Source organism: Physella acuta, unplaced genomic scaffold (assembly GCF_028476545.2).
Source record: "Physella acuta isolate Inbredline_101_S28 unplaced genomic scaffold, ASM2847654v3 ptg000486l, whole genome shotgun sequence".
In the NCBI taxonomy this organism is placed as follows: Eukaryota; Metazoa; Mollusca; class Gastropoda; family Physidae; genus Physella; species Physella acuta.
In genome coordinates this window covers 133,321-157,721 of record NW_026732005.1, presented here as the reverse complement: position 1 = coordinate 157,721, position 24,401 = coordinate 133,321, and the positions used below count along the sequence as shown (strand labels likewise).

General features: G+C 34.1%; 2 protein-coding genes and 1 non-coding gene across 11 annotated transcripts; 2 read left to right on the top strand and 1 right to left on the bottom strand.

Annotated features, from left to right (window-relative positions):
- Positions 1 to 5,072: 5,072 nt before the first annotated feature.
- Trnaa-agc (transfer RNA alanine (anticodon AGC)) lies at positions 5,073 to 5,145 on the top strand. Its single transcript has one exon. It is a non-coding gene; the product is annotated as a tRNA-Ala (tRNA).
- Positions 5,146 to 8,737: 3,592 nt separating this feature from the next.
- Positions 8,738 to 19,849, bottom strand: LOC131944259 (vesicle-associated membrane protein/synaptobrevin-binding protein). Of its 3 annotated transcripts, XM_059304801.1 has the most exons (9): positions 19,678 to 19,795; positions 18,358 to 18,518; positions 14,806 to 14,958; positions 14,563 to 14,669; positions 14,331 to 14,459; positions 12,273 to 12,320; positions 11,608 to 11,715; positions 11,319 to 11,491; positions 8,738 to 10,437 (listed from the first exon to the last, which is right to left on the bottom strand). In XM_059304801.1, exons 2-8 carry the CDS (start codon positions 18,413 to 18,415, stop codon positions 11,327 to 11,329), a joined length of 768 nt encoding a protein of 255 aa, XP_059160784.1. In that variant the 5' UTR covers positions 18,416 to 18,518; positions 19,678 to 19,795; the 3' UTR covers positions 8,738 to 10,437; positions 11,319 to 11,326. The 3 variants fall into 3 exon arrangements, with proteins under 3 accessions (XP_059160784.1, XP_059160785.1, XP_059160783.1); XM_059304802.1 differs by having other exon boundaries at positions 8,738 to 11,491; positions 19,794 to 19,849; XM_059304800.1 differs by having other exon boundaries at positions 8,738 to 11,491.
- On the top strand, positions 18,529 to 24,390 carry LOC131944260 (cilia- and flagella-associated protein 418). 7 transcript variants are annotated; one of them, XM_059304808.1, is made up of 7 exons: positions 18,529 to 18,579; positions 20,248 to 20,385; positions 22,261 to 22,324; positions 22,546 to 22,610; positions 22,902 to 22,967; positions 23,256 to 23,404; positions 23,573 to 24,390. In XM_059304808.1, the coding sequence occupies exons 2-7, from the start codon at positions 20,249 to 20,251 to the stop codon at positions 23,671 to 23,673; spliced, it is 582 nt and encodes a 193-aa protein (XP_059160791.1). In that variant the 5' UTR covers positions 18,529 to 18,579; position 20,248; the 3' UTR covers positions 23,674 to 24,390. The 7 variants fall into 7 exon arrangements, with proteins under 7 accessions (XP_059160791.1, XP_059160786.1, XP_059160793.1 ...); XM_059304803.1 differs by lacking the exon at positions 18,529 to 18,579 and adding an exon at positions 18,601 to 18,688; XM_059304809.1 differs by lacking the exon at positions 18,529 to 18,579 and adding an exon at positions 18,854 to 18,872.
- The last annotated feature ends 11 nt before the right edge of the window (positions 24,391 to 24,401 follow it).

The window sequence follows — 24,401 nt, the reverse complement described above, 5'->3', positions numbered from 1 at the left end:
TTTTTTTTTTTGCACGATTACAATACTTTCTCTATACTACGTATATACGAGAAAGTAAAAATCATTCCACAATCATAATAATAATACTGATTTGTTTGAGGTTATACCATATTAGATTTTAGATGTTCATAGTTTAATATTTAATAAGTTATTTTATTGTATAAAATTAACGTAATTAAATATCTTGCTATCATGTCATTGGCCTATGTCTACAGAATCTAGCATTCATGTAACAATAATAATGTGCTTTTATTAAATGGGGGTGTTAATGGACAATGTCATTAAGTCATGTTTGTTTGTTATTGTTGCTGTTGTTTTTTTTTTTTGGTTTTTTTTTTTGTTTTTCTTTTTTTTGGGGGGGGGGGTGCTTTGTATGGCTAAAGTCTTACTCAGAGTTTCTTCCGCCCCCCCCCCCCCCCAACATTTCAAGCGCCCCCCCCCCCCGAACATTTCAAGCGCCCCCCCCCCCCCCCCCCCGGAGGAAAAAGTCTGGAAGAAACACTGGTCTTACTGGTTCGATATAGATCTATAAGCTCATCTTACACAAAAGTGTTCAGCATAAGCGAAACTGTAAATAGCGGGGGAAACCACAATTTTGAATGAAACTATATATATTAAAACCGTGGCTGAAAATCGACGGTGTTGCCCCAACTTTTACATGGCAGGATCATGTATATAATGTAAAAGTAAAATTGCTTAAAAACTCACAATCGCGACAAAGAGAAAAAAAATAGTATATGACTTAACCAATAAATCTGTTTCAATAATCCCTACTTGCCCCAACAAATGGACCTTCAAATCATGAAGCCATTTTGGAAACCATTCAGAATTCATGGGACCCTAACACCCAGGTGACATTTGGTGACCGGGGGGAAAAAGTCACAGGAAAAGTTTTAAAATTTGTCTTAAGGAATATTGTGATGTATTCTACTTGTTGGTAATTGTAACATTTTGTGGGTGGTGTATTTTTAGTAACCAGGGCTGGACTGGGAAAAATCACCATTTGAGCACCATGGTACCACACAGATGCTGGTGTGGAATCCACTGGAAAAGCGGAAGGGGGGGGGGGTAAAATGTCATGGCAAAAACTCGTTCGACAGAGAAAGCTGGAAGATTCGGTTGTCATGGTTGTAGTCTTACGAAAGTAGCCACAAATCGAGTTTGTTTGCGAAGTGTCACCTCTGCTTGATTCTCCATATGTTCCTTAGTAAATCCGAAAGGAGAACATACATTATTATTATTATAAATTAGGTTGACCGTGGTCACAGTTGCGATAAATAATGTCTCTTGAAGATATAACAATTGCAATTGTCTCTAAACATGGGATTCCACTAGCTTATTTATTTTTAATCTTAGGTCCTTTGTACTAGTAAATTTTGTAGGCTTAATACTTTAGAAATTGTGGGGGATTGGGGGGGGGGGACTCAGCTGAGTCACTATGACTGGTGTCAACTGATGCAATGTCCCCCCCCCACACACACTGTCAACTGATGCAATGCCCCCCCCCCACACACACTGTCAACTGATGCAATGCCCCCCCACACACACACACTGTCAACTGATGCAATGCCCCCCCCCACACACACACACACTGTCAATTGATGCAATGCCCCCCCCCCCCACACCCTTCAACACGCGCGCAAGATTTTGCAGTTTCCACATCCTCTTAACTTTATTTGTTTGAGCATAAAAACTACTTTGTCTGTACATCTTGCATTTTTTTTATTAGGTGTCATCCTCTAAAACATTTCAGGTCTATTATAGTCACCTGGCGCGAGCAGCCCCCCCCCCCCCCCCCCGCATTAGAACTCACAATGCTGCTGTGGTGCTAGAAATTATGTATAAGCGGTCTATAATGTTAACTTATAAGCCTATATCTCGCTATATATATATATATATATATATATATATATATATATATATATATATATATATATATATATATATATTGAAAATGCATACTTTACTAGTGTCCGCCCCCGCCCCCATTTAAGTTTTTGTGTCTCTACATGCTAGATCACTTAGATCTCTCGATTTGACATCAGTTGTATGAGAGAGAGAGGGGGGGGGTTGTAGTGTTAGCAGTGGCATCGCTAGATCGGGTGTCACCCGGTGCGGCAATTCGTGGTGTGACCCCACCCCCCAAGTCACAAAGTAATAGATATATATATATAATATGTGTGCGTGTGTCGGCCTACATACGACTATAATTTAAATTTATGCCCCATACGCGTACATGTATGTATGTGTATCAGCTTTAATGACTGCAGACTTAATAGTAACGATGTTTATCTTTTGTCTGTTAATAATACAGTCGGGTGTAGCATTGCTTTCTCTACATTTAGCGCGTTTACGTCATGGTGTCACCCCTACCCCCTTGTAATAATAGTCGATCCGTACTTAAAAGACTATTTAACTTTAATAAATCATTAATGGCACTGGCAAAAAAAAAAGCATTTTTCTTCTGTACATTTTGCCTTTTTTTTTTTTTTGCCTTGGTGTCACCCCCTAAATGACGTGTCACCTGGTGCGGTCCGCACCCCACGTCCCGCCCTCGCTACGACTCTGAGTGTTAGTGACATAAAAATGATATTTAGACATGGACACAGTGCCGGCTCCAGGTTATTTAGCGCCATATAGGCAAAACTTATTAAAAGCGCCCCCCCCCCCCCGTAATTTTTTTTTCGTGCCCCCGTATTATCAGAGGCGTAGCGACCCTTCCGGGCGCCCGGAGACAAACTTTTGATTTGAACCCCCCTCAAACTTTCAATTTGTTTTTCCACCCAATTTTTGCGCCCCCTACGGACAGCGCCCTAGGCGACCGCCTAGTTCGCCTTATAGGTAGCGCCGGCCCTGCATAGGGTTAAAGTAGCCTATGTATTTTCTTTAATATTTTTTTTTTTGCTTGTCTCTGAAGGAAACTCTGTCTTTAGATATCCCAACATCATTTACCCATCTACAACAGTATTAAGATGTATAGTCCTACTGCATGCATTTTTGGTAACCTGCGTGGCTGCACAAAATAGGTCTATTCTAGGTCTATCAATTATTAAGCCTTACAATCTAGTCTAATGTAGATTTAATATCTAATATCTACAATAGATCCAATTCAGGGGTCATCCATACAAGACGTCACGCTTTTTTTGGACGATTTTTACCTCCCCCATTCCCTCCGTCACACATCGTCACAAAAAGCCAGAACCCCCCCCCCCCCCCTAAAATGACGTCACACCTTAGCCAACAACCTCCCCCCCCCCCTCAAAATTGCAGTTCAATTTTTTTTTATACAGCGATATTTTTCCGAAATCTTGTCTGAACTCTGTCGACATAGAGTGTTTTAATCAATTCCTATTAGATCTATACCCTTTATTAAAACAGTTTTCTAAAACGCAAAGTAACGCCTAAAATTCGTTGTCTAACATTGCTTTTTTTTTAATGCAAAAGTGTGACGTCGCACACCTTAACCCCCCCCCCCCCCCCTCCTCATCACACACCATCACAAAATTACAGACCACAGTGTGACCTCATTTATGGATGACCCCCAGGTCAAAATAAAATGTTTTCTTAATCCACTAGACTATAGAATGCTTGTAACTCTTTGCTTGTAACAGGCCTAGATCTAGATCTAGAATATACAGCAGTGGCTCTTAAGGGGTCATCCATAAATGACGTCACATTCGTAGGGGGGAGGGGGGGTCCGTAATTTTGTGACGATGTGTGATGAGGGGGAGGGGGGGGTCAGATGTTTCGACGTCACACTTTTGCATTATAAGAAAGCAAGTTAGAAAACGAATTTTAGACGTTATTTCGCGTTTTAGATAACTGTTTTAATAAATTGTAATAGTTTAGACAAGATTTTAGAAAAATATCGATGTTAAAAAAAATAAAAAAATTCAACTGCAATTTTGAAGGGGGTTGTAGGTTGAGGTGTGACGTCATTTTAGGGGGGGGTATGGTTTTTTGTGACGACGTGTGACGAAGGGAGGGGGGGGGGAGAGGTAAATATCGTCCAAAAAAAGCATGACGTCATTTATGGATGACCCCCAACTTAGGTTCGTTCAAGCCCCAGGGGTTTGGTGTGTCAGTCTCAGACTCTCAGGGACTCATGCAGTAGCGTAGCCAGGATCGTCTCAAGGGGGGGGGGGTCCAACTTTTACCCGGGGACAAGCTTTCGATTTGCACCCCCCCCCCCGCCTCAAACTTTCGATTTGCACCCCCCCTCATACTTTATATATATATATACCGAGGGGTCTATGGGGGGGGGGGGTTATGACCCCCCCCCCTGCTTACGCCACTGGACTCATGTTTCACGATCGGGTTTTGTCAGTGCGGTCGATAAAAAGAAGGGTTCGTTGAATGGGCTTATCATACAACCAGTGGGGTTCAGTTAATATCGGTATCTCCAAAAAGGTTGAGAACCACTGATCTAGAGTCTAGATCTATTTTTTTTTAAAGAAATAAATCATGACAACTAATTCTTAAATGTGGTTACTAGATCTAGATAATAGATAGATCTATCTAGATCTAGAATTCCAGATAAAAATCTAGATCTAGATAGTCTTTAGCCCTTTATAGTAGTGTTTTTATTTAGACCAGGTAGATTCTATAATTTATTTTATTTCTAGAAATCTATAGACTAGATCTAGATCTAGGCCTAGAATCTAGATCTAGATCTATCTTTTTTTTCTATCTACAGTCTAGATCTAGACATCTAGATCTAGAATGTAGATCTAGATCTAAATCTAAATCTAGATTCTAGATGTCTACTCTAGATCTAAATCTAGATGTCTACTCTAGCTACTGCTAGAGTAGTCCAGATCTAGACTAGATCTAGATCTAGATCTAGAGTATTTTGCAGTAGATAGTCGAAATATAGCTCTATAGCATTGCCTGCTATTGTCAATTAATAAACTAGATTCAGATTAGGCCTAGATGTATAGGCTAGTTTTTAATATACAACAGTAAAACATCGGCCAAGCTAAAAAAATATAAAGCGTGAATAAATTGTAATTTATAAACGCAACAAATTTAAAATTAGAATACTAATGCTTAGATTAACATTTTCAAATATCGGGGCTGTAGCTCAAGTGGTAGAGCGCTCGCTTAGCATGTGAGAGGTACGGGGATCGATACCCCGCTGCTCCAGGTTTTTTTTCATATTCATGTTTCATATAGCATAATTATCCTGTATTAATTTTGCTAATGCTAGTGAGACTGCGAGCTCATATACCACTATCGATAATAATTTTGCCAGGTAGTAAAAAAAAATCGATCTACATTAATGATGTATGTAGCCCTCTAGATTGGGTTTTGTATTTTTCTAGTTACCACGGTAAGTGGAAGGGGGGGGGGGGGGGGTAGGAGTGCAGAAAATGGTGAAGCATAAAGATATCAAGTGAATATTAGGCCTACAGAATTTTAAAATCGTTTTTAACTTATTAACTATCTTGAGTGAAAGTTGAGCTCTAGGGAAGGGGTCGGCAACCTGCGGCTCGCGAGTCGCATAAAATACATGCGGCTCTTTTGATGTCAGAATGCGGCCCGCCAGTTCCGTAATAACTATATTATTTTATTTTCATTACTCACAAAATATTATACTGTAAAAAAACAACTTTAAACAAGATAAAAACAATGAGAATAGGTGGAGTAGAGCGTATACAGACAGCTGGCAGCTGCTTGGGTACAAGGCAGAGGCGTAGCTAGGGGGGGGCGGGGGGGGGGGGGGCGGCCGCCCCGGGCGCCGACCCTATGGGGGCGCCAAAAGGGGTGGGAAAATTTTTTTAAAGCTGATTTTATGCTGCAGTTTTGAATTATAAACTGTCTAAGTTAAGAAATGTAATGGCTACACGCATTTACATACTGATTTAACTGTTTTCTATCTTGATTTCTTAATGTAAAACATATACTCTTAAGAAACAGTGACCGGCAAAACCGCTTTGAAGCTTTTCCTAGATGGGGGGGGGGCGCTTTTTCGAGACTTAAAACGGAAGAATTTACACTAGATTGTTGAGTCGATAAACGTTACCACTATTAAAAGAAACCAATTGTATTAAAACGTATTGTACGATTGTTGAACTGTAAAATACGTTAGTGACATTTATCAAGATGGTGCAGGGGGGCGCTTTTAGGCTAAATAAAATAGCAAAATTACACAGGATTCTGAGTAAACAACCTTTAGCTCTCAGAAAGAAACGAATTGTACTGTGCATTGTATAATTGTGTAACATTTTTAAAAAAAAGTTAGTTACGTTAAAAACCGCTCTACAAACTTTGTCCAAGATGGTTGTGATGAGTGTGTGTGGGGGTGGGGGGGGGGGGGGGCGCTTTTTTCGCTAACAAAAATCGCAAGTATTTGTACTGGATTGGTGAGTAGATAACTCTCTTAACACTTAGTAAAGAAACCAAGTGTATTAACGCGTAATGTACAATTTCAATAGCCAGTTTTGTTAAAAAAAAAAGACGCGACTAGTTCTTTGTAAGATTCTTACGATTCTCTCAACTTCAACGTGAGAGATCAGATACTTTTGATCAGTGTTTCTTCCAGACTTTTTTCTCCGGGGGGGCACTTGAAATCTTCGGGGGGACGGGGGAGGCGGTAAACTTTCTTCGGGGGGGGGGCGGACACTGTTAAAAGTATATATTTTCTATATATAAATTATATAAATTTCATTTCGTTCGGGGGGGGCGTAAAAAATTTTCCGGGGGGCTTCGCCCCCCCCCCCCCCCCCCCCCGAAAAGATGCCTGGAAGAAACTGTGTGCGAGAAGGCAGGGCAAATCTGCGAAATCCAAGACTACGAGCTGTTAACATCCGTTGGATTCCAGTTTGTTTTCTCTAGCTTGTTTTGTCATACCATCAACCAATCAACGAAATACCCATGTCGTATTCCAATGTGAACAATAAATATTTCTGATAACTTCTTCTTGTATGTCACATGTGTGTCCTTACTCTAACAAACTTCGAATCCAACTATGTACCATATCACAACAGAGATCGTTCAAAACTAGAACATAAAAGGCTGGTCTAAACATATTAGCGTTAGCTACAAACTACCCTCTAACACAGATCAGGCTTAATTTTTTTTACTGACATTACTAATCTTTCGCAAAAAAAGTTAAACGCATCTTAATGGGAATTAAATTGTGGTAAAGTTTTAAGGAATGAAAATCATACAATGTAATTATTAAACCTTGTCCGGACTGTAGCATACACGCTTACACACACGCTTACACACACAAATACACTCTTACCCACACACAAGCTTATATATAAACACACTATCACACACACATAATTATACACACACACACACACACACATATATATATATATATATATATATATATATATATATATATATATATATATATATATATATATATATAAATATAAGCGGGGGGGGGGGGCGCCAAATTGAAAGTTCGCCCCGGGCGCCGGGAAGGGTCGCTACGCCTCTGGTACAAGGCCCAGCCCCACGGCAGTGGTTCCGTGCTTTCTACTACCGAAATGCACATTTTTTTCCAAATATTCTCAATAGTAATAGTAAAGGTTATTTTATTCAGAAGGCATTTTTGTATGGGTCAGTGGTGCATTCGACTTGAGTGACAGTTTTTTTAGTTATTAGTTTCTAAATTGGGTAGGGATGTTGCTTTAGTTACATAATTTGATTTTATTATCCTAACAGAACTCTAGCTAAAATACTTTATTATGTTTTGTTTGAAACATGTGAATGTTTTTGTATGAATAAATATTTTTCATTTTTAAACCCATTTATTTTAAATTTATTTACCTAATCCTGATCAAATACCATAATATTGAAGAACAATTGTGGAGATTATGTAAATTGTAACTTTTGGTTCTTCCAACTCATCAGGTTGCCGATGCCTGCTCTAGGGTATTCTTGCTAAAATTAATAACATTTCTGGCCAAGAGGCTTAGGATTAACGAAAGGGACAGAAATGATAAGCCACTCCAATGCAATTTGGTTATTGTAAGTTAACATTCCTGCCTACCCACCACTGTCAAATTTTCTGGCATATCAACAATCCACATCTAATTTTTTGTAAGTTGCAACAAACAAAAGGATAGCAATTTAACAAACATTCCTTTTACAATTTTCTTTTATTCTCCAAATAATCAACTTACACTAAACATTTTTTAGATGGCAATTAACAAAGTTAATGCCCTAAAAAAACTTTGAACCATGACATAAAGAATTGCTTTCCTTGGCTTGATTGTACAATCATCGTAGCAATGACACAAGATGGAACAATGGTACAGCCAAGATTGAAATTAACAACACAATCAATTATAAATTTCTTTTTAAAAGTGCATTTTTTTCCATCTATTCTCATGTTTAAAAAGTGAGAATCTGCAAAAAACAAGTCTAGAACAAACAGCATACAGAATAAAAAAATTAAATCTAGCTATTTGATACATGACCTCACCCTTATTAGATGTAAGTTTATTGAATTTAAAAATATAAACAAAATGCTATACTTGGACTGTCAGCATATTGAAAAAGCACTAACACATGCAGTTGAACTCAAAGAATTGCAGAAACCCTTGGCAGATGGTTTGACTTAGGTTGAAATTCCAAAATGAAAAGTCTAGATTAGAGTCACTTTAAAAAAAAGAGAATGTAATTAGCAGATGTGTTTGTTTCTTTTACAAGACATTCACATGATTAACAGCTCCTTACAAAAAAATCCAGTTTTGAGCCATCTCACACTTTCTTAAAAAACAATTATCTAAATGCCTCTGAGAAAGAAAATGTTAAAGGGATGAAATAAAATGATCTTATAAACTTACAACAAGAAGATTAAAAATCACAGGGGCAAGGAAATATTGGGGGTTATTCCCTAGGTCACATCCTATGTTCCAAGCACAATGTACAGGCCTAGTACTCTGCATTCATATCAAAATGATTATGCCAACCACAGTTCAAAAAGTGTCTTGTCTTTCATTTAATTCACAAACCAGCAACCTTTATTCATAGAATCATACACTACTGTGAAAAAGCAATATGGCCAACTTTTCACAGCATATCTGAAGATTTCCATCTATTTCTTTGCACAAGTTTTCACAAAAACAAACATTTCAGTTGCTTAACTACACAAGAATATATTTAACAAAACTCAACAAAATTCTATTTTGATGACTATAAAGTCTTGTGATAATAGCTGTTAGTAATTTTTGACAAAGTAATGTAAATGTATTGATGCACTTATCTATAAAAGCCCATAAATTAAAAAATAAAACTAAAACTAACTTATTTAACAAATTATTATTCCTTTGCCACATTTGAAAAGAACACACCACAACATATAAAAAAACAACCATGTGTTCATGCAAACTGAAGGATAATACATAAATTTAATAGGCTCATTAGTCAGGAAATGTATAAATGCTGTAATAAGATATTCTACAAATGAATTAAAGAGGATTAAATTGTACATACCTTAGCACACACATAATTTTTTTAAATCTACTAAATTACTAGACTTGCTTATAGTATACCCACCCCTAAATAGTGCCTGTGGATAACAATTTCATTAGACTTCATACATCCACTGATACAAGTTCTTGCATAGTTCAACATCCTAGTCATGATTGCACTTGTTAACTAATGACAACTGACAGAAACTTATGGTAAAGAATGGCCTCTCCGATAAACAAACTAGAATATTTTAAAAATTTAACAGCATGTACAGCACTGTGTATCACCAGGGGTGAAACAATTTGCATGCACACCTGAAAATCTTGTTTAGTACTTTTTAAAATCTCAGCATTGTTAAGAGATGGAACATACACAAGTATAGGTACTCTTAAACTGGATTCTTATTCTAAATTCAATGCAAGCTAGTGCCCAAGAGAACATTTGGAGCTCACAAGGTGTCTTAAAAAAATAAATTATACAACAAATGTATCTTACCAGCAAATAATTTATATGTACACATTTTCATTTTAACAACAAGAAGTGCAGAAAACAGTGGGGAATCTATTTTTTAGTAATAACTAGTTATCATTAGCAATGGTTGAAAAAATGAATACAGTGTGGCCTCAAGTACCAATTGCCCTACAACCACAACAGTAAATACTTTAATGTAACAAGATAATCCAAATTGTCTTAGATTTTTTAACCAAAATTAAAATGATTGAGTAACCTATAAATAAAAGCCTATCAACAATACAATATGGTTTTATTAGGAAGATTGTATTTTTTTTTAAAGAAAAAATTATTACTAAATGCAACAGTTATTACTATAGGTGTTTGTTAGAACAACTAATTATTACAGTGAACTCTAGCAGACTTAAGATTCATTCAGTGAAAACAAAAAAATTCTTCACAGGTGATATTTGTATGAACCAGTCTTTAGGTTCTAATTGCCATTGGGAATGAGGCCCTACTGCATGCACTATGACATCAAGTATTTGCCTGTTAGAAATAGAAAAATAATATTACAAAATGTTGTAAGCTGATTGAATAGCCATGGTCAGAACAAATCTAAGCAGCCCATTTCCACCACTTCTGGGTCTAAAACATTAGCCGTTCAACATTTCTTATAAGATAATTGCAAAATGTATGAAGAAAATTCAAAGCTGTATGCTATAAAAATAATGCAAATAAAAGCGTGTTAATTTATTCAAGGTGCAGACAAAGATTTAAAAAGCTAAGAACAAGAATAGAAAGTGAATTGTAAAAGATAAACTATGCATTCAATGTCAGAATTCTTGTCTCAAGAAGAAATTGTATTTAAAAAATCTTTAATAACATGAAATCTTTTAAATTCCTGGCTGTCTACTTCATCTTTCATCATTAACTTAAAAGACTGATTAATGAATCATTGATAGCATATGTACGAAACAATTATCACAAAAAAAAACCAACTCTACCTATATAGAACTAAAAGTACAACTGCCAAATAGTTTTAGGCTTACTTCACGATAAAACTCCCAAATTTTATATTGATAATACTTCAGCTAATCAGCTTTAATGTTTGTACACTATTGTTCTAAGCAAAAAGTTTTAACATCATATTCTCTTTTTTTGTGTATACTAAAACAAAACAAAAAACACCAACTGATTTTTGGGAAAATAAAAGCTCACTGTAAGAAATTGGCTTATACATACACAATACTAATCAGTCTAAACAAAAATCAAATTTGTGTAATTATTATCATGTTTGTACAGATCACAATACAGAAGCTGATTTTAACTAGGTCATTAGACACCTACAACTGGTCATACTCTTGCATTTTTCACAGATACTCAAGGGGTTAAAGAAAAATAAAGGAAAGAGAAAAGAATTGTCTGACCCTGCATGTCAAAGTAAAAATTTTCCAGCAATTAGGCCCAAAAGAATCGCAACAACAATGTACACCACTGGGGGAAAAGCTCGAACAGTAGAACTTGATGCAGGAGTAGGATGTGAAGGAGTAGACATTATAGATTCTGACATAGCGACTTTACGTAGACGCAAGCCTTCATTCTGGGGAGAGAGAAAAAAAATCAACTATTAATAAGTATATTATTATGAGAAAAAAAACCCCAACATTTCTAAATAAATAGGGAACTTAAACATTAAATATCCAATATAAAGCATACCTTTAACTGTTCATTTTCAGTTTTTAGTGACTGAATTTCAGCTTGGGCTTTCTTATAGTCATGCTGAAGTTTTTTCAATTCATCATTACTTGTGGATGAAGCTGTCCTCTGCAAAAAGCATTTAAGTGTAAATGAACACTGCCTTAACATTACAATGACAAATTTTTAAAAAATCTAGTTAGTTTAATAAGTGAAGAGATTTAGAATTTATTTTACAACAGTGATGGTCTCAAATTATACTACATAAAAGCTTTGTGTGTGGTAAAGTGATTAAGTGCTATCATAAAATAATTCTTTAAATTGGCAAAATTTCTGATTATAAAAAGGGAGGATAATCAAGATTCAACTGCCTTACAATTTACATGTTCTCTCTTCCAACATTTTATCAGGCTTAACTACTGTTTCTAATGCAAAAAGTAACATATTATACCATAATGTAAAGATTCATGTGTGCCCAAAACCCACAATACAGAATTATTTCTACTTTGCACAATTATTTTTATAAAATAGTTTGAAGATCAGAATTATAAATTATACCTCCAATTATATTAAAATAATTTCTTGATATCTTGGTGTTTTTATTTACAGAAGGAGAATGTTGAATAAAATAGCAGCCTTTTGGTTAGTCACAATAAAATGATTTGTAATAATTAAAATAATGTTACCTTGGGTGACTCAGCTTTTCTTGCAGTGTCTTCTAAAGTACTCTCAGACTGAAAAATATGTATAAATACAAATTTAACTGTAATTTTGTATAAATTTACATTTGCAAACAATGTGATCGAGACAAGAAAGTAAAAAACTTGAACTAGACAAACTTACAAATGTACAATCCTGACAAGTTTCTAACATTTCTGTTGAAATAGTTTCTTTCAGTTTTGCCATTTGTTGAGCTATGACTTCGCATAAACTATCTGCATCAGGGTTTAATTTCCATAGAATGGAACTAGCATCTAAACCAAACACAGAATCTAATGAGAAGTCACTGTTTGTGTTAGATGGCGTGAAAGACCCTAATAGAGATGGAAAATCTTCTTTCTCTAACTCCTCAATTTGATGATCTAAACTTTCAGTTTTTACTAAATGGCGTTCACAATTACACATCTGATTAATATAAGCATCCAAAAATGTCCCCATGGTGTTTTTGGAGCTAGATAATGTTTTGACCTTAAGCCAAAGATCAAACTTCCTTTTTTTTGTTATTAAATCCAAAAATGAGTTATGGGCATCAAGACAGAATGATAAAGAAGATTTTGACTGAGAAATATTTCCAGTTATTTTAAAATCACCACCTCTAACTCTAACAAAGATAGTATCCATTGGTTTGTGGGATTCAGCATTATTGTTAACATTACTTTGATTTATTACTTTCTTATCTAAGAGTGTTTTCATCTTTGATAGAATTGAAAAAATAAATCTAATACTGAAGTTGAAAACAATTTTTTGTCAAAGCATAAAACTTAAAAAAAAGCTAACTGTTTCAAAAAGTTTGAAACAACAGCAGAAGATGTGTGCATTCATTTAAGTTTTTATTGGTGCACACCAAAATGTGATCAGAAAATGGGAATTCCCAATCTAAAAATAAATCACTACTGCAGCACACATTAAGTAAAACTGATTTAACTGTGTGCATTTAATAACACTTAAGTTTAGCAGAATTCAGATTTTTTAACCAGAAAATAACTGCTAAGCTACAAGTTCTATTCAAAATAATAACATTAAACACTCTTTCCCTGACTCTTCCATAAGCCAAAACATCCCATCCTACGGTAAAATATTAAAACGAGACACACAGTAAGAACAGTTTTATCATTTGTTTCAGTGTAATTACAGAAAAGTATGATAAATACATTTCATAAGCACTCCCCTTACCCCATGGTATTTCCAGAGAGAACAAATACTTTGATGTAATATAAATCCTAATAATTATTTAATTGTAATACTGAATTGTCAAAGAAAAACAACTAAAAAGATTAGCAAAGAAAACAACAGATAAGAGAGTTAATACATATTTTTCAAATGATGACACTATTGAACATGTTTTCTAATGCAAATAAATGTATACATTATATCAATTTTAAAAACTAAGCAAATGTAACATGCTAAAGTGAAAAACTAATGTTTTATTTATTAAAAAAACTTATAAATAATATTTACCTTAGGGACAAAAAGTATATTTTTACAACAAATTAGAAGCCAACAATTAGCTGTAGTTAATTTTAAAAAAATATTAAAAATGTAGCAGATATAAAATGGGAGAAAAAACATTTGGAAGGTTATTGTTATAAAATTATCAAGTTTCTTTCCTTGTACACAAGTTGTAGCAAAATGGTTAACTTACCATTGCAGATGTCTGAAGATCAAGTAATTTTTTTTTAAAACTTACAATTTAATTTTTGTTTGATACTACCTAAAACAAATATTCAACGGTTCAAAGATTTTTAGACTACTACTTTAAAAAAATTACTTTTAAAAACCCCCACTATCCTAAGTACATGAATAAAATCGGAAAATAAACTGAATCAACATTGTGTTTAGATAACATATTTATTAGTGCATAATTTATCTTTTAAAATTGCTTTTACGTTATTGTTTGATTTTAGTTCATTACAGTGTAAACTATTGTGAATATCAGATAAAAAGAGTACCAAATTTACAAAACTAATGACACTGATATGTAGGCATACATAACAAAAAGTTAAAACATATGGTAAACAACTTACATAATGTGCAACTGTATCAACTGTTTTACTACTTTCTGAGGTCATAGTCTGCTGTTGCACCCCATCAGGTAATTCAAAAACACATTTTAGTTTAGTATCCATAAGGCTCTCAGGGGGTGCATCTTTCCACTAATGTAAATGAAAAATAAAACATTTGATAAAAATTCCAAAAGTTAAGAACACAAAATAGTTTTAGTTCCTCAGATAAATAATTAACAGTCAGAAATCTTACCAATACTTCGTGATTATCAACTACATTGTCAGGTGCAAACATTGACTGAACCATAAATTTATGCTTGTTTTTCTCAGTTGGGTCATAATCAAAGGGCTGCAGCATTACTGAAATTAATGTTAGACATGCTTATATTACAGCTATAAAATAAGTTAATACATAAAAAATACCAAAGACAATTTAGACAAAATGCAACACAAGGATTTCTATTCTTTCCAAATTTAATGTTAAAAAATGATTTACCTGCAACAACAATTGATTTTTTAGGTTCCAGAATACCACTGTTTGGTCTCACACAATAGCGCTTTGGAGCCGTTGTTTTTACTTTGAAACATATTCTTTTGTCTGTTGGGTTGGTTAAGTTTAAATCTGCTGTCACTACATCAGTAAAAGGCCCTGCAGAACAGAATTTTTATTTATAGTTGTTAAGCAGTCTGGTACAGAGAAAGTAATAAATAGAAACAGTTTTTAAATTCTGGTCCATGAAAGCTTAAACTTCTCTTTTACATTCTAAAGAGATTCAACAGTGACAAAGTTATAGTAGAACAGAATAAAATGTATGAAATTTAAATATGTCTATTCATTGTATTAGATTTTGAAGTTAAACAAAAATAAACAACTGTATAAAATAGCTTGGTTATTTTGGGACCCTAGAGTACTTAAATTATTGGCGCAGATGAGGTCGGCGTAGTCGGTTCAGTAAAGCTAATTATTTGAACCCCCAAGCATATGTGGCGTGATAGCTTGGGACAGCAACAAATCTAGGATAGAAAACTATAAAATCAAACAACAGATGCCTTGTACATTGTTCTTGATTGGACAAAGGCTATGTAAGCAAATCCAGGAAATGCAGCCTATATGGCCCGTAACAAAAGTTAACACTTTATTAAACAATACCGTAATTGTGTTAGAGGAAACCAAACATTTAAGAGTGAAGAAATAAAAAGGTGCCAATAATGTATTAAAGTAAATAATGAAATTCAGTAATACAAAATTAACAGGTGAAGTGGATCTTACTTGTTGCAAATTAAATACATTTTTAAAAAATCATTTGAAATAATTATGCCCTAAAAATGCATTTTATATATTATTCAATGAAAATTTATAAAGTTAAAAAGTTCACAAAGGCCATGAAATCATATGTAGCTTGAAAGAATAGTGAAAAATGGAGGGTGGCTTTATTTTAGAACTTTCATTTACGACAATGCATTAAACGGGTAAGTGTAACAGCGCAAAAAAAATGTAAAACAAATCTGCCCCAGAAAGTCACAACTTGTTTAATATTATAAATGCCAGTTTCAATGTGCAAAAGCTGCAAGGTTGATAATCCTCAGATGTATTCTCTGAAAGAAAAGCAGCTGTCATATCTATTATCAAAGCCTTACCATAACTTACTATTGCATTCCCATTACTACTAATTTCTGTTTTTAGGTCTCTAGTACTTTAGGGTATTTTTTTGTAGTATTTGCTGACATACCTTACCAGCTGTGTCATCTAGCCTACTTCATAATATTATATTAAAAAGTGTGATTCATTCAAGAAAGTATTTAAAATTTCTCAGAACTATCTGAAAGTTTGTTATACATTAGCCAATATAGTTCAGCAAAAATGTGTCTAGTAACCTATAAAAAACATATAATCTGAATGTGTGTAACAAAAAAGATGTTACAAAAATTCAAACATACAATGGTACCTCAAGATAAGAGTTTAATTCATTCTGTAACATTGCTTGAATGCCAAATTGCTCTTACCTCAAAGCAATTTTCTCCATTGAAATCGATCCCTAAACTTAACCGAACTTTAACATCGCTGCAGTTTTTTTTAACCTAAATATTAGCTTAATTTTCATCAATGCTTTTCTATTGGCTGGTCTTTCTTTATCCATTGTCATGGTTTCCCCACTTTTCCATTCAGGACATTTAATATACCTGTCCAAGGACGTCATTATTCCCTTTCAGAATGTTTCGGTTATTAGTTAACTGTCATTAAGTAGCTCTGATGCACAACCATTTGCAACTTTCTCAAGGTGTTCCTTTTCCTGGATTTTCCATGAAATGTAGAATCCGCAAATCCAAGAAATAAATAGAATTTAGCTCTAGACTAGAAATACCAACCATGCTCTCACACAGAATTAAGTAATAAGCTTACATCTATTTTACAGGACACCATCCTATATGCAAAAAGAGGTGGATAGTAATACACCCCTTACTCCTTTAATTACATTTTTTAAATTACAGACCTACATAAGACTTAAGCCCTCTAAACCATAAACTATACATCAATCTATCGACCAAGCACTCGTGTACCCCCTGGTGTGGTGACTTTTTTCTTTGTTCTATAAATAAGTTGAATAAACGTTTTTGGATGATTATAGATACCGGTGTCCGATAATGGAATCTCCTTTAAAAAAAGGGGTGTTGGGTTGTTAGTAGTATTGTAATCTCGACTAATTTTATGGTTAGAAATTAGGGTTAGGCATATGGTAGGACCAGGGTTGGGGTTAGGGACAGGGTTAGCATTGACATTAGCCAGCCATATGTGTATTTAGTTAACTACCAGTAACCTAGCACCCCTTTTTTAAAGAAGATTCCATTATCGGACACCGCTATAAACATTCTCCCACATTTTTTACAAAGTAAAATTTGATATCAAACTCCATATAAGGGCGTGCGGATAAAAATAATGAATGGGAGAAGATTCATGGATATGCTTGACCAATCATAGTAGAGTACAGTAAATCAAAATAATTCACCCTAAGTTGCAATTAACCACGTGGGCTAAGTAGCAATCTTGTCTCTACATAAAACAATCGCCCTTCTTGTTTGTTTACTTTATTTGCATACATAGGTATACTCTTTTATTTGTTGTTTTAAAATTATACAACAACATTTAGATTAATATTTGAAAATTAGCCAAGAAATATACTGTTGGAACACTACTAAACACTAGTATGTTTTATACTAAGCTATAACAATGCGTCATGACATGTCTGGCAGTTTTAAGAATGTACAAAGTCCATCCCCTTCTTCGCCTTCTCGCTATTCAACCAACGGCCAGTTTATAATCTTGTTACATCATTATGTGATAGGCTTGAACGAGCTCATCAGCCCATCTGACTGCAACGACACGTGTTAATGAGTATATATGCCCAGCTTATATGGAAATACTAGATGGCAGATGGGATAGCTGATAAGAAATCACTTAGGCCCTGTACAGAAACATTGTGCTTGACCCTATCTACACTGATGTATTATTCATGGTTGAATGAACATTGGTAATCCATGGCTCATCAGATCTTCATGCACTATCCAGCGGTGGGGAGGAATGGGGGGGGGGGGGGAAGGAGTAACTTAGTGAGAAAATCTATTAATTTTCACTTTAATAGCTTCGGATGATTTTACTTACTTAAAATGATAGATTAAAGTTGATTAGGCCTAACTAAACATTCTAGATTTTAAAAAAGTAGGCCCTGATAAATACAATCGTGCAATGATGGGTAATCTTAGCATTGAACAAGTAAAACATGCCTAGATCTATATCTAGTATTAGATACTAGATCTATCTAGTCTAGGCCTATTCAATTTTCATTTCAACACAACCATGTCTAAAAAGTCTAGATTTGCTACAAACTGAAACTTACTTCCAGTTGATAACTTCGCTACTCTCTACACTAGATTCTAGAATCTACAAACTACAATACTCTGCAGCTACATTCTACGCTAGCAAATGAATGAGCAATTATGAGATAGCTCTAGATAATTAAACATTGTGCCATGAAAACAGTAATTTACATACCCTTAAAACGTAATTCTCCAGCTGGTTCTAAGAGCAAAGCCTGTTCTCTGTTAGCCATTGTATTTTATAAAAATACAAACGAACTTAATATGAGGGGATCGCCAGATATCAGCATCAGTTCCGACCTCTTCGTGTAATTGCGCATGCGCAATACATTCAGTCTGAAAGCGAGACGTTTTTCAACGGTTAAAAAGACGAAACTATTCTATATTTCAGAAATATGTTTGTTAAAATAATACCAAAACACTCTATTATTTAAAACAAAAAAAATCAAAATATGTAGATTCTAAATCCTTAAAAGAAAAATGGATAATATATTGCATATGAAATGGTTATATATTTAGAAAATGATATCTAGATCTACGCCAATTGTCTACCTACTTTTTCACATAAAATATCTAGATCTAGACATCTAGATATAGATTTCTAGATCTAGATATTTCTAGGTCTTAGGCTAACGCAGTATCATACAATTTGAATATTATATGACTAGACTAGATCTAGATCTTTGAGTTGTACATGTATTTTTTTTAAAAATAATATTGATGTAACTGTTTGAAATGGCAAAAATTACTAAATATAATCGGTATTTGTGTTTTTAATTATCTCATTGTAATGGGATTGTACATTGTAAATTAAATGTACAATCCCATTACAATGAGATAATTAAAAACACAAATACCGATTATATTTAGTAATATACTAGATTAATGTCATCAGAACTGCTCATGAGGGATGATGTAGCCTAGCCCCTCCCCCCTCCCCTCATGTGTCTCACGTCTAATGTAGATCTATAATTTGAAATGCAATAGATGGCACAAGGGGTGTCTCTTTTTTGCTTATAGATCGAGGTCTTATTCAATAAGCCCTATATATGAAATTCGACAAGTACAAATCGTAGCACATCATCACAAATGCGTGATCTCTGAATCCTACTAGAATCTAGGTCTAGGTGTATGCCCATCTTTATTAACTATTCCCCTCATAATCAGTGTTTCTTCCAGACTTTTTTCTCCGGGGGGGGGGCACTTGAAATTTTCGGGGGGGGGGGGGGCGGTAGACTTTCTTCGGGGGGAGGGGGGCGGACACTGCTAAAAGTATATATTTTCTATATAAATTATATAAATTTCATTTCGTTCGGGGGGCGGTAAAAAATTTTCGGGGGGGGGGGGCAAAGCCCCCCCGAAAAGATGCCTGGAAGAAACTCTGCTCATAATGGCCTTTTATCAATTTTAATGCTTAATAAACAAATGCATGCAAAGGTATATGGCAGGTCAAACTGAAGATATATTCTACTATTATATAATATAGTCTATAGACCTTTTTGAATTTGTCATTAAACAATATACACATCGATTATATTTCTTCAGAAAATCAATTGTAAATTTTCTGTGCGGTACCGCCTGAAAACAACATTGAAGCTAATATGGAATGACCTATAAAATTAGTGTATTAGTAGATCTAGATCTGTATGCCTAGCATTTCCGAGGCTAGATCTTAGATCTGTTACCCGAAAAGCTATGTGCAGCTATTGATGACGTCATACCTTCTTTTTATTTATAAAGGCTTAGTTATTTTTTGAACGGTTTTTCTATTTTTCTTAAATAATTAAAAACACGATTAAAATTATGGGGACAAATGTTACATTTTCGTTTTTAAAAAATTAAATTGATAACAGATATTTTAAAAATATAAATCGGTAACAACTGTCATGGCGCATGGTGACAGTAAACAAATTTGAAGTTGGATTGCCTTTATATTTTATCGGCATATGCCTTTACATTTAAACCCACTTTTTAAATAGACATTGTTTGAAATATTTTTGCTAAACATATAGATCTAGATCTAATAACTTTGATTTATTCAATCGATAAAAACTATTTTCCCAAGCATGGACGATATTGATGACTTGTTGGACGAAGTGGAAACAAAGTTTATGAATAAAAAAACAGCCTCACCAGAAAATGTTCACTGTACTGAAAGTACAAAAGCTGTAAAAATATTGAAAAACAAACAAGATAAAAAGGGGTTAGGCATTATAAGATCTACATTTAATTAACTTGACTATACTTTTTATTAGTTTTTATGTAGGCCTAATTATTTAATTATTTATTATTTAATATTTAGTTTAAAGTTAGCCTCAGTAAAGTTGAGTAAAGTCATAAAAGTGTAAAGTTTTAAAGCCTACTTTAACTTAAGTGACTTAAGTCTTAACTTCTTAATTCTTAAGGCTTCAGGAATAAGTATTAAGTAAGTTTTTGTTAGCCTAGCGCCCTGACCTACTTATTTAAACTAGTGTTAATTATTATTAATAAACTAACCTGTTGAGTAAGAGGCTAAGGGCCTAGGCCTAATTAATAATTATAAGAGCTGACCAGCGCCGTAAGCATACACACTACACAGCAATTTAGTTGTTATATTTTTTACTTCTCAGTAATTCATAATTTGTTAATTCAACACCACCAATGCTGCGACTGAAAATATTTTGCTTTAAAACACTATCAGTAGCTTGTTTGTGGAGAACCATTATCCTCACACATTCCCCCCACCCCCCTGAAAGTAGCCTTGACGACAGTTTACAGACGACAATGAAAAGCAGAAGTTGTTATTACCTCCCCTTCAAATTGTTTAAAAACTAAATTATATGCCCATTATATCATTCCCTAATTCGACCCGCCTCTACAATTGTAAACATTTGGCGTGAACCACAGCTTACCAGACTGGTGGGGGTGGGAGTGGTAGCCGTATGACAAGAGAGTGAGGGTGGGAGCGGTTCGGCATGCTTATGTGGTATCCCGCATGGTCCCTCCATGAAGAGAATTAAATATATAGATTTATATTACAACCAGTACTACTTACTACTAAATCTCATTTAGTACCCTTTTGAACGGTGGGTGCTGGTGAAGTAGAGTTCACCTGAGTCAGTGTGGATAGCACTATACCCAGCCACTTTAATTTTTCTCCAATGTAAGTCAGGTACCCATCAAAGCTTGATGGACTCAGGGACTTCCTACAGATTCAAATCCAGGATTCAAACTCATTTTGGGTTTTCAATCAACGCTCTACCATTCTACCACAACATCCCATTAGATCAAGTACTTTAAACAGAATTATTAATAACTAGAGTTGTCTGTTTCTGCCTGTATGAAGTGCAAACCTAAAAAAACCATTTTACTCAAAATAGTCATAGCTCTGTAATTTGAAGGCTTTAATTACAGTATAGTTTTTGAAGTATCTATATCCATCCATTACAATTTCTGTGTCAAAATTTGTTACATTTACATTGAATTGCCTATAGAGGGATATGAGTAATTGAAAATAACCTGATGTTGGTTGCAAATTTTATGTTACACTGACTAACAGAGACCCATTCTGACATAGCGCCTTTTTAAAATAATGTTAGGCTCTTCTCTGAATAAACTGAATGAAATTGTAGAACTCTATATGCCTGCAAACATGTTTATAGTCTATGCTATTTTCTTTACCAAAAAGCAGTGTTTGCTGGGAAAATTGTCTCCCCTTTTTTCAATTTCTATAAATTATTTTATATTGTGCCTAGAGTACAAAATTATGCAGATACAAAACAAAATGTTAAGAATATAAAATTATTTGTTTTCTTGATCTATAAAAATAAGTGAAAAATGATAGGTTTGAGAATGTGTCAACCATTTTATGTCAATCAATAACAAAAGTTGGTGCTATGAACTAGAAAAAGTCTTCAGTTTTTATTTGCAATGCAGCTTTTTCTTAGCTGATCTTATTTTTTTCACAATTAATTCACTGGTGATAATTAGAATTGACTATTTAAAATTTTTCAATTGAACTGAGTTTAACCATAGCATAAGTTAAAGAATGAGGTAATATTGTAATACAGGAAAAAAATAATAAAGAATTTATTTTTAGTAATCCACTTGATGACCTTATAGATGACATCCTTGATATTGATGTGGACAAAAATGAACTGCATGTATGTTTTGATCATTTTTATATACAAATTCAGTAAGAGAAAAATAGCCTGATACTGATAAGTTGAAAAGTTTCTTACCTTAAATTTTAAAATTGTAAAAAAAATTGACCAATTTACTACCAACATATTTGTTTTAAATTACTGCAAGTAATACATATCTGCATTACTCAACACAGAATGTATCTTGCATCAGTATACATTGTATAAAATGGTCTCCTCAGGTGTGTAAAGATTTGATACGGTCACCCCTTCCAAATGAAGGAAATAAAAACGATCATGCAAGAAGGTAAGTGGGACATTGTGTTAACTGTAAAGTCTCGAGTTCGGAAACAACACCCTAAATGTCCACCCAGCTCTGATGGGTACCTGACTCATTGAAAGTAAAAGGGGATGAGCGTAGTGCTGATCACATTATCCCTTCATATGCAAAGATCAATAAAACATGTGAACATAACTAAGTTCATAAATGGTACTTAACTTTTAAATTGTAGAGATCGCTTTATTTTTACTTTTAAATGAGAATGATTAGAGAGAAAAAGAGAAATGTTTGAACGTTTAAATTTATTTTCTCCTGAAGGTGTTTGCCTGTGTTCCTTGGTGGCAGCTCAGATAGTATAGGACTGGGTTCCAGTGCAAACAAGAGGTATAAAGAGTTATCTCATCTTGGGCCATTTTATCATTAAATAGACATTTTGTCCTTATTACATGAATTATTTCTCTTACGCTTATTGATACTACTAACATAAATGAACAGTTGACTAAATTGGTAGGCAAAAGAATTCTCTGATCTATTTCTGTCCAAGTTCTACTTTAAATGTTTTCAAAAAAATTTTTTTTTTCAATCTTCATATTTTGTTTTAGGTTATGAAAATTCTCATTTGACATCGGTTAGTAAACTAGTATTTCATATTATTTGCTATTTTACACGCAGGTCATGTGATCAGCTGCGCTGTACATCATGTGACTTCCGGGTTTGTTTCTTTGATAACCTATCATGGAGCAAGGACACAGATTATCTCTTTCTTCGAAACAATGTCCCAGATTTGCAAAAACTGAAGTCCAGGTTAATCAGAAAAAATGGTAAGCCTTTGAGCAACAAACAAATCTTTAAAAAAAATTCGACAGGAACAACCAAGTAATAGCAGCCAAGTTGGTTCCTAAAAATATATTTATCTCTTTTAAAATGTATAGTTCATGAATATTTAGATGCCATTTCATTTTGATTTTTTTTTAAAACTCCTATTTTAGGATGTAGGGCCTACTGCTGTCAGTGTACATGGAGAAATGTAACAGAGTGTGAGGAACTCAGTGACCCCAGCTTGAAATGGGTGTGCGGCAAGCACTCATGATATGGACAGCAGCTATAGCCTGTCAACTGTGGTCAAACTTAAATGACTTTGTTTTAACTTGCAGAACTACAGACTGCCTTAAAAATTTTGATAGATGGATCCTGTAATATTAAATGTAGTGCAGTCATAATGTTTAACCACTTTTTACCAAATGTTAGTTTCTCATATTTTAGGATGTATATACATACCAAATTTAAAAAAAAAAAATGTCCTCTTATTTTATATAATTCTTTTAACAATTCTTGTTGGTTTGAGTTAAAAAATAAATAAGAGTGTAATTAATGTTGATTGAAGCCAATTTAAGAAACAGTGCAATAATTTATTTTAAAATATGACAGCTATAGATAGCTGGAATAGTTTAGCTTAAACTAGTTGGCAGTTTAATGAAGCTAATTTGTTGTCTTAGATCTTTTTGTGGAACATGAGAACATGAAATCATCCGCAAATGCAACTAATTTGTAAACATCTGTAAACTGAATTTGAGTATTGGACTTTTTGTGTTTATTTCTAATAGGTTAGTAAAATTCCATCCTGAATTGTTTAATTATCAGCAATATGTGTTCTTTTTTAACCTTGCACTATAAATAGCTATGGGTTTTGTACTATAAATAGCAAAAGGTTTGCCACTATTGTCTAAGACATCCCTTGAATATACAACCTGTGAGACTCATAGTTTAGTGATCTCATTTCATCATTATTCCAGGTATTAAAATAAATGAAAAGAAATG

Coding starts and splice junctions, on each gene's coding strand:
- LOC131944259 (XM_059304802.1), bottom strand. CDS start 18,415: ATGGCTAACAGAGAACAGGCTTTGCTCTTAGAACCAGCTGGAGAATTA. Junction 14,460..14,562: donor TTGATAATCACGAAGTATTG/GTAAGATTTCTG, acceptor CATTTACATTAG/TGGAAAGATGCACCCCCTGA. Junction 12,321..14,330: donor TTGATACAGTTGCACATTAT/GTAAGTTGTTTA, acceptor CATATTTTTCAG/TCTGAGAGTACTTTAGAAGA.
- LOC131944260 (XM_059304803.1), top strand. CDS start 18,663: ATGGATAATATATTGCATATGAAATG. Junction 22,611..22,901: donor AAAAACGATCATGCAAGAAG/GTAAGTGGGACA, acceptor TTTCTCCTGAAG/GTGTTTGCCTGTGTTCCTTG. Junction 22,968..23,255: donor GGTTCCAGTGCAAACAAGAG/GTATAAAGAGTT, acceptor TTTTACACGCAG/GTCATGTGATCAGCTGCGCT.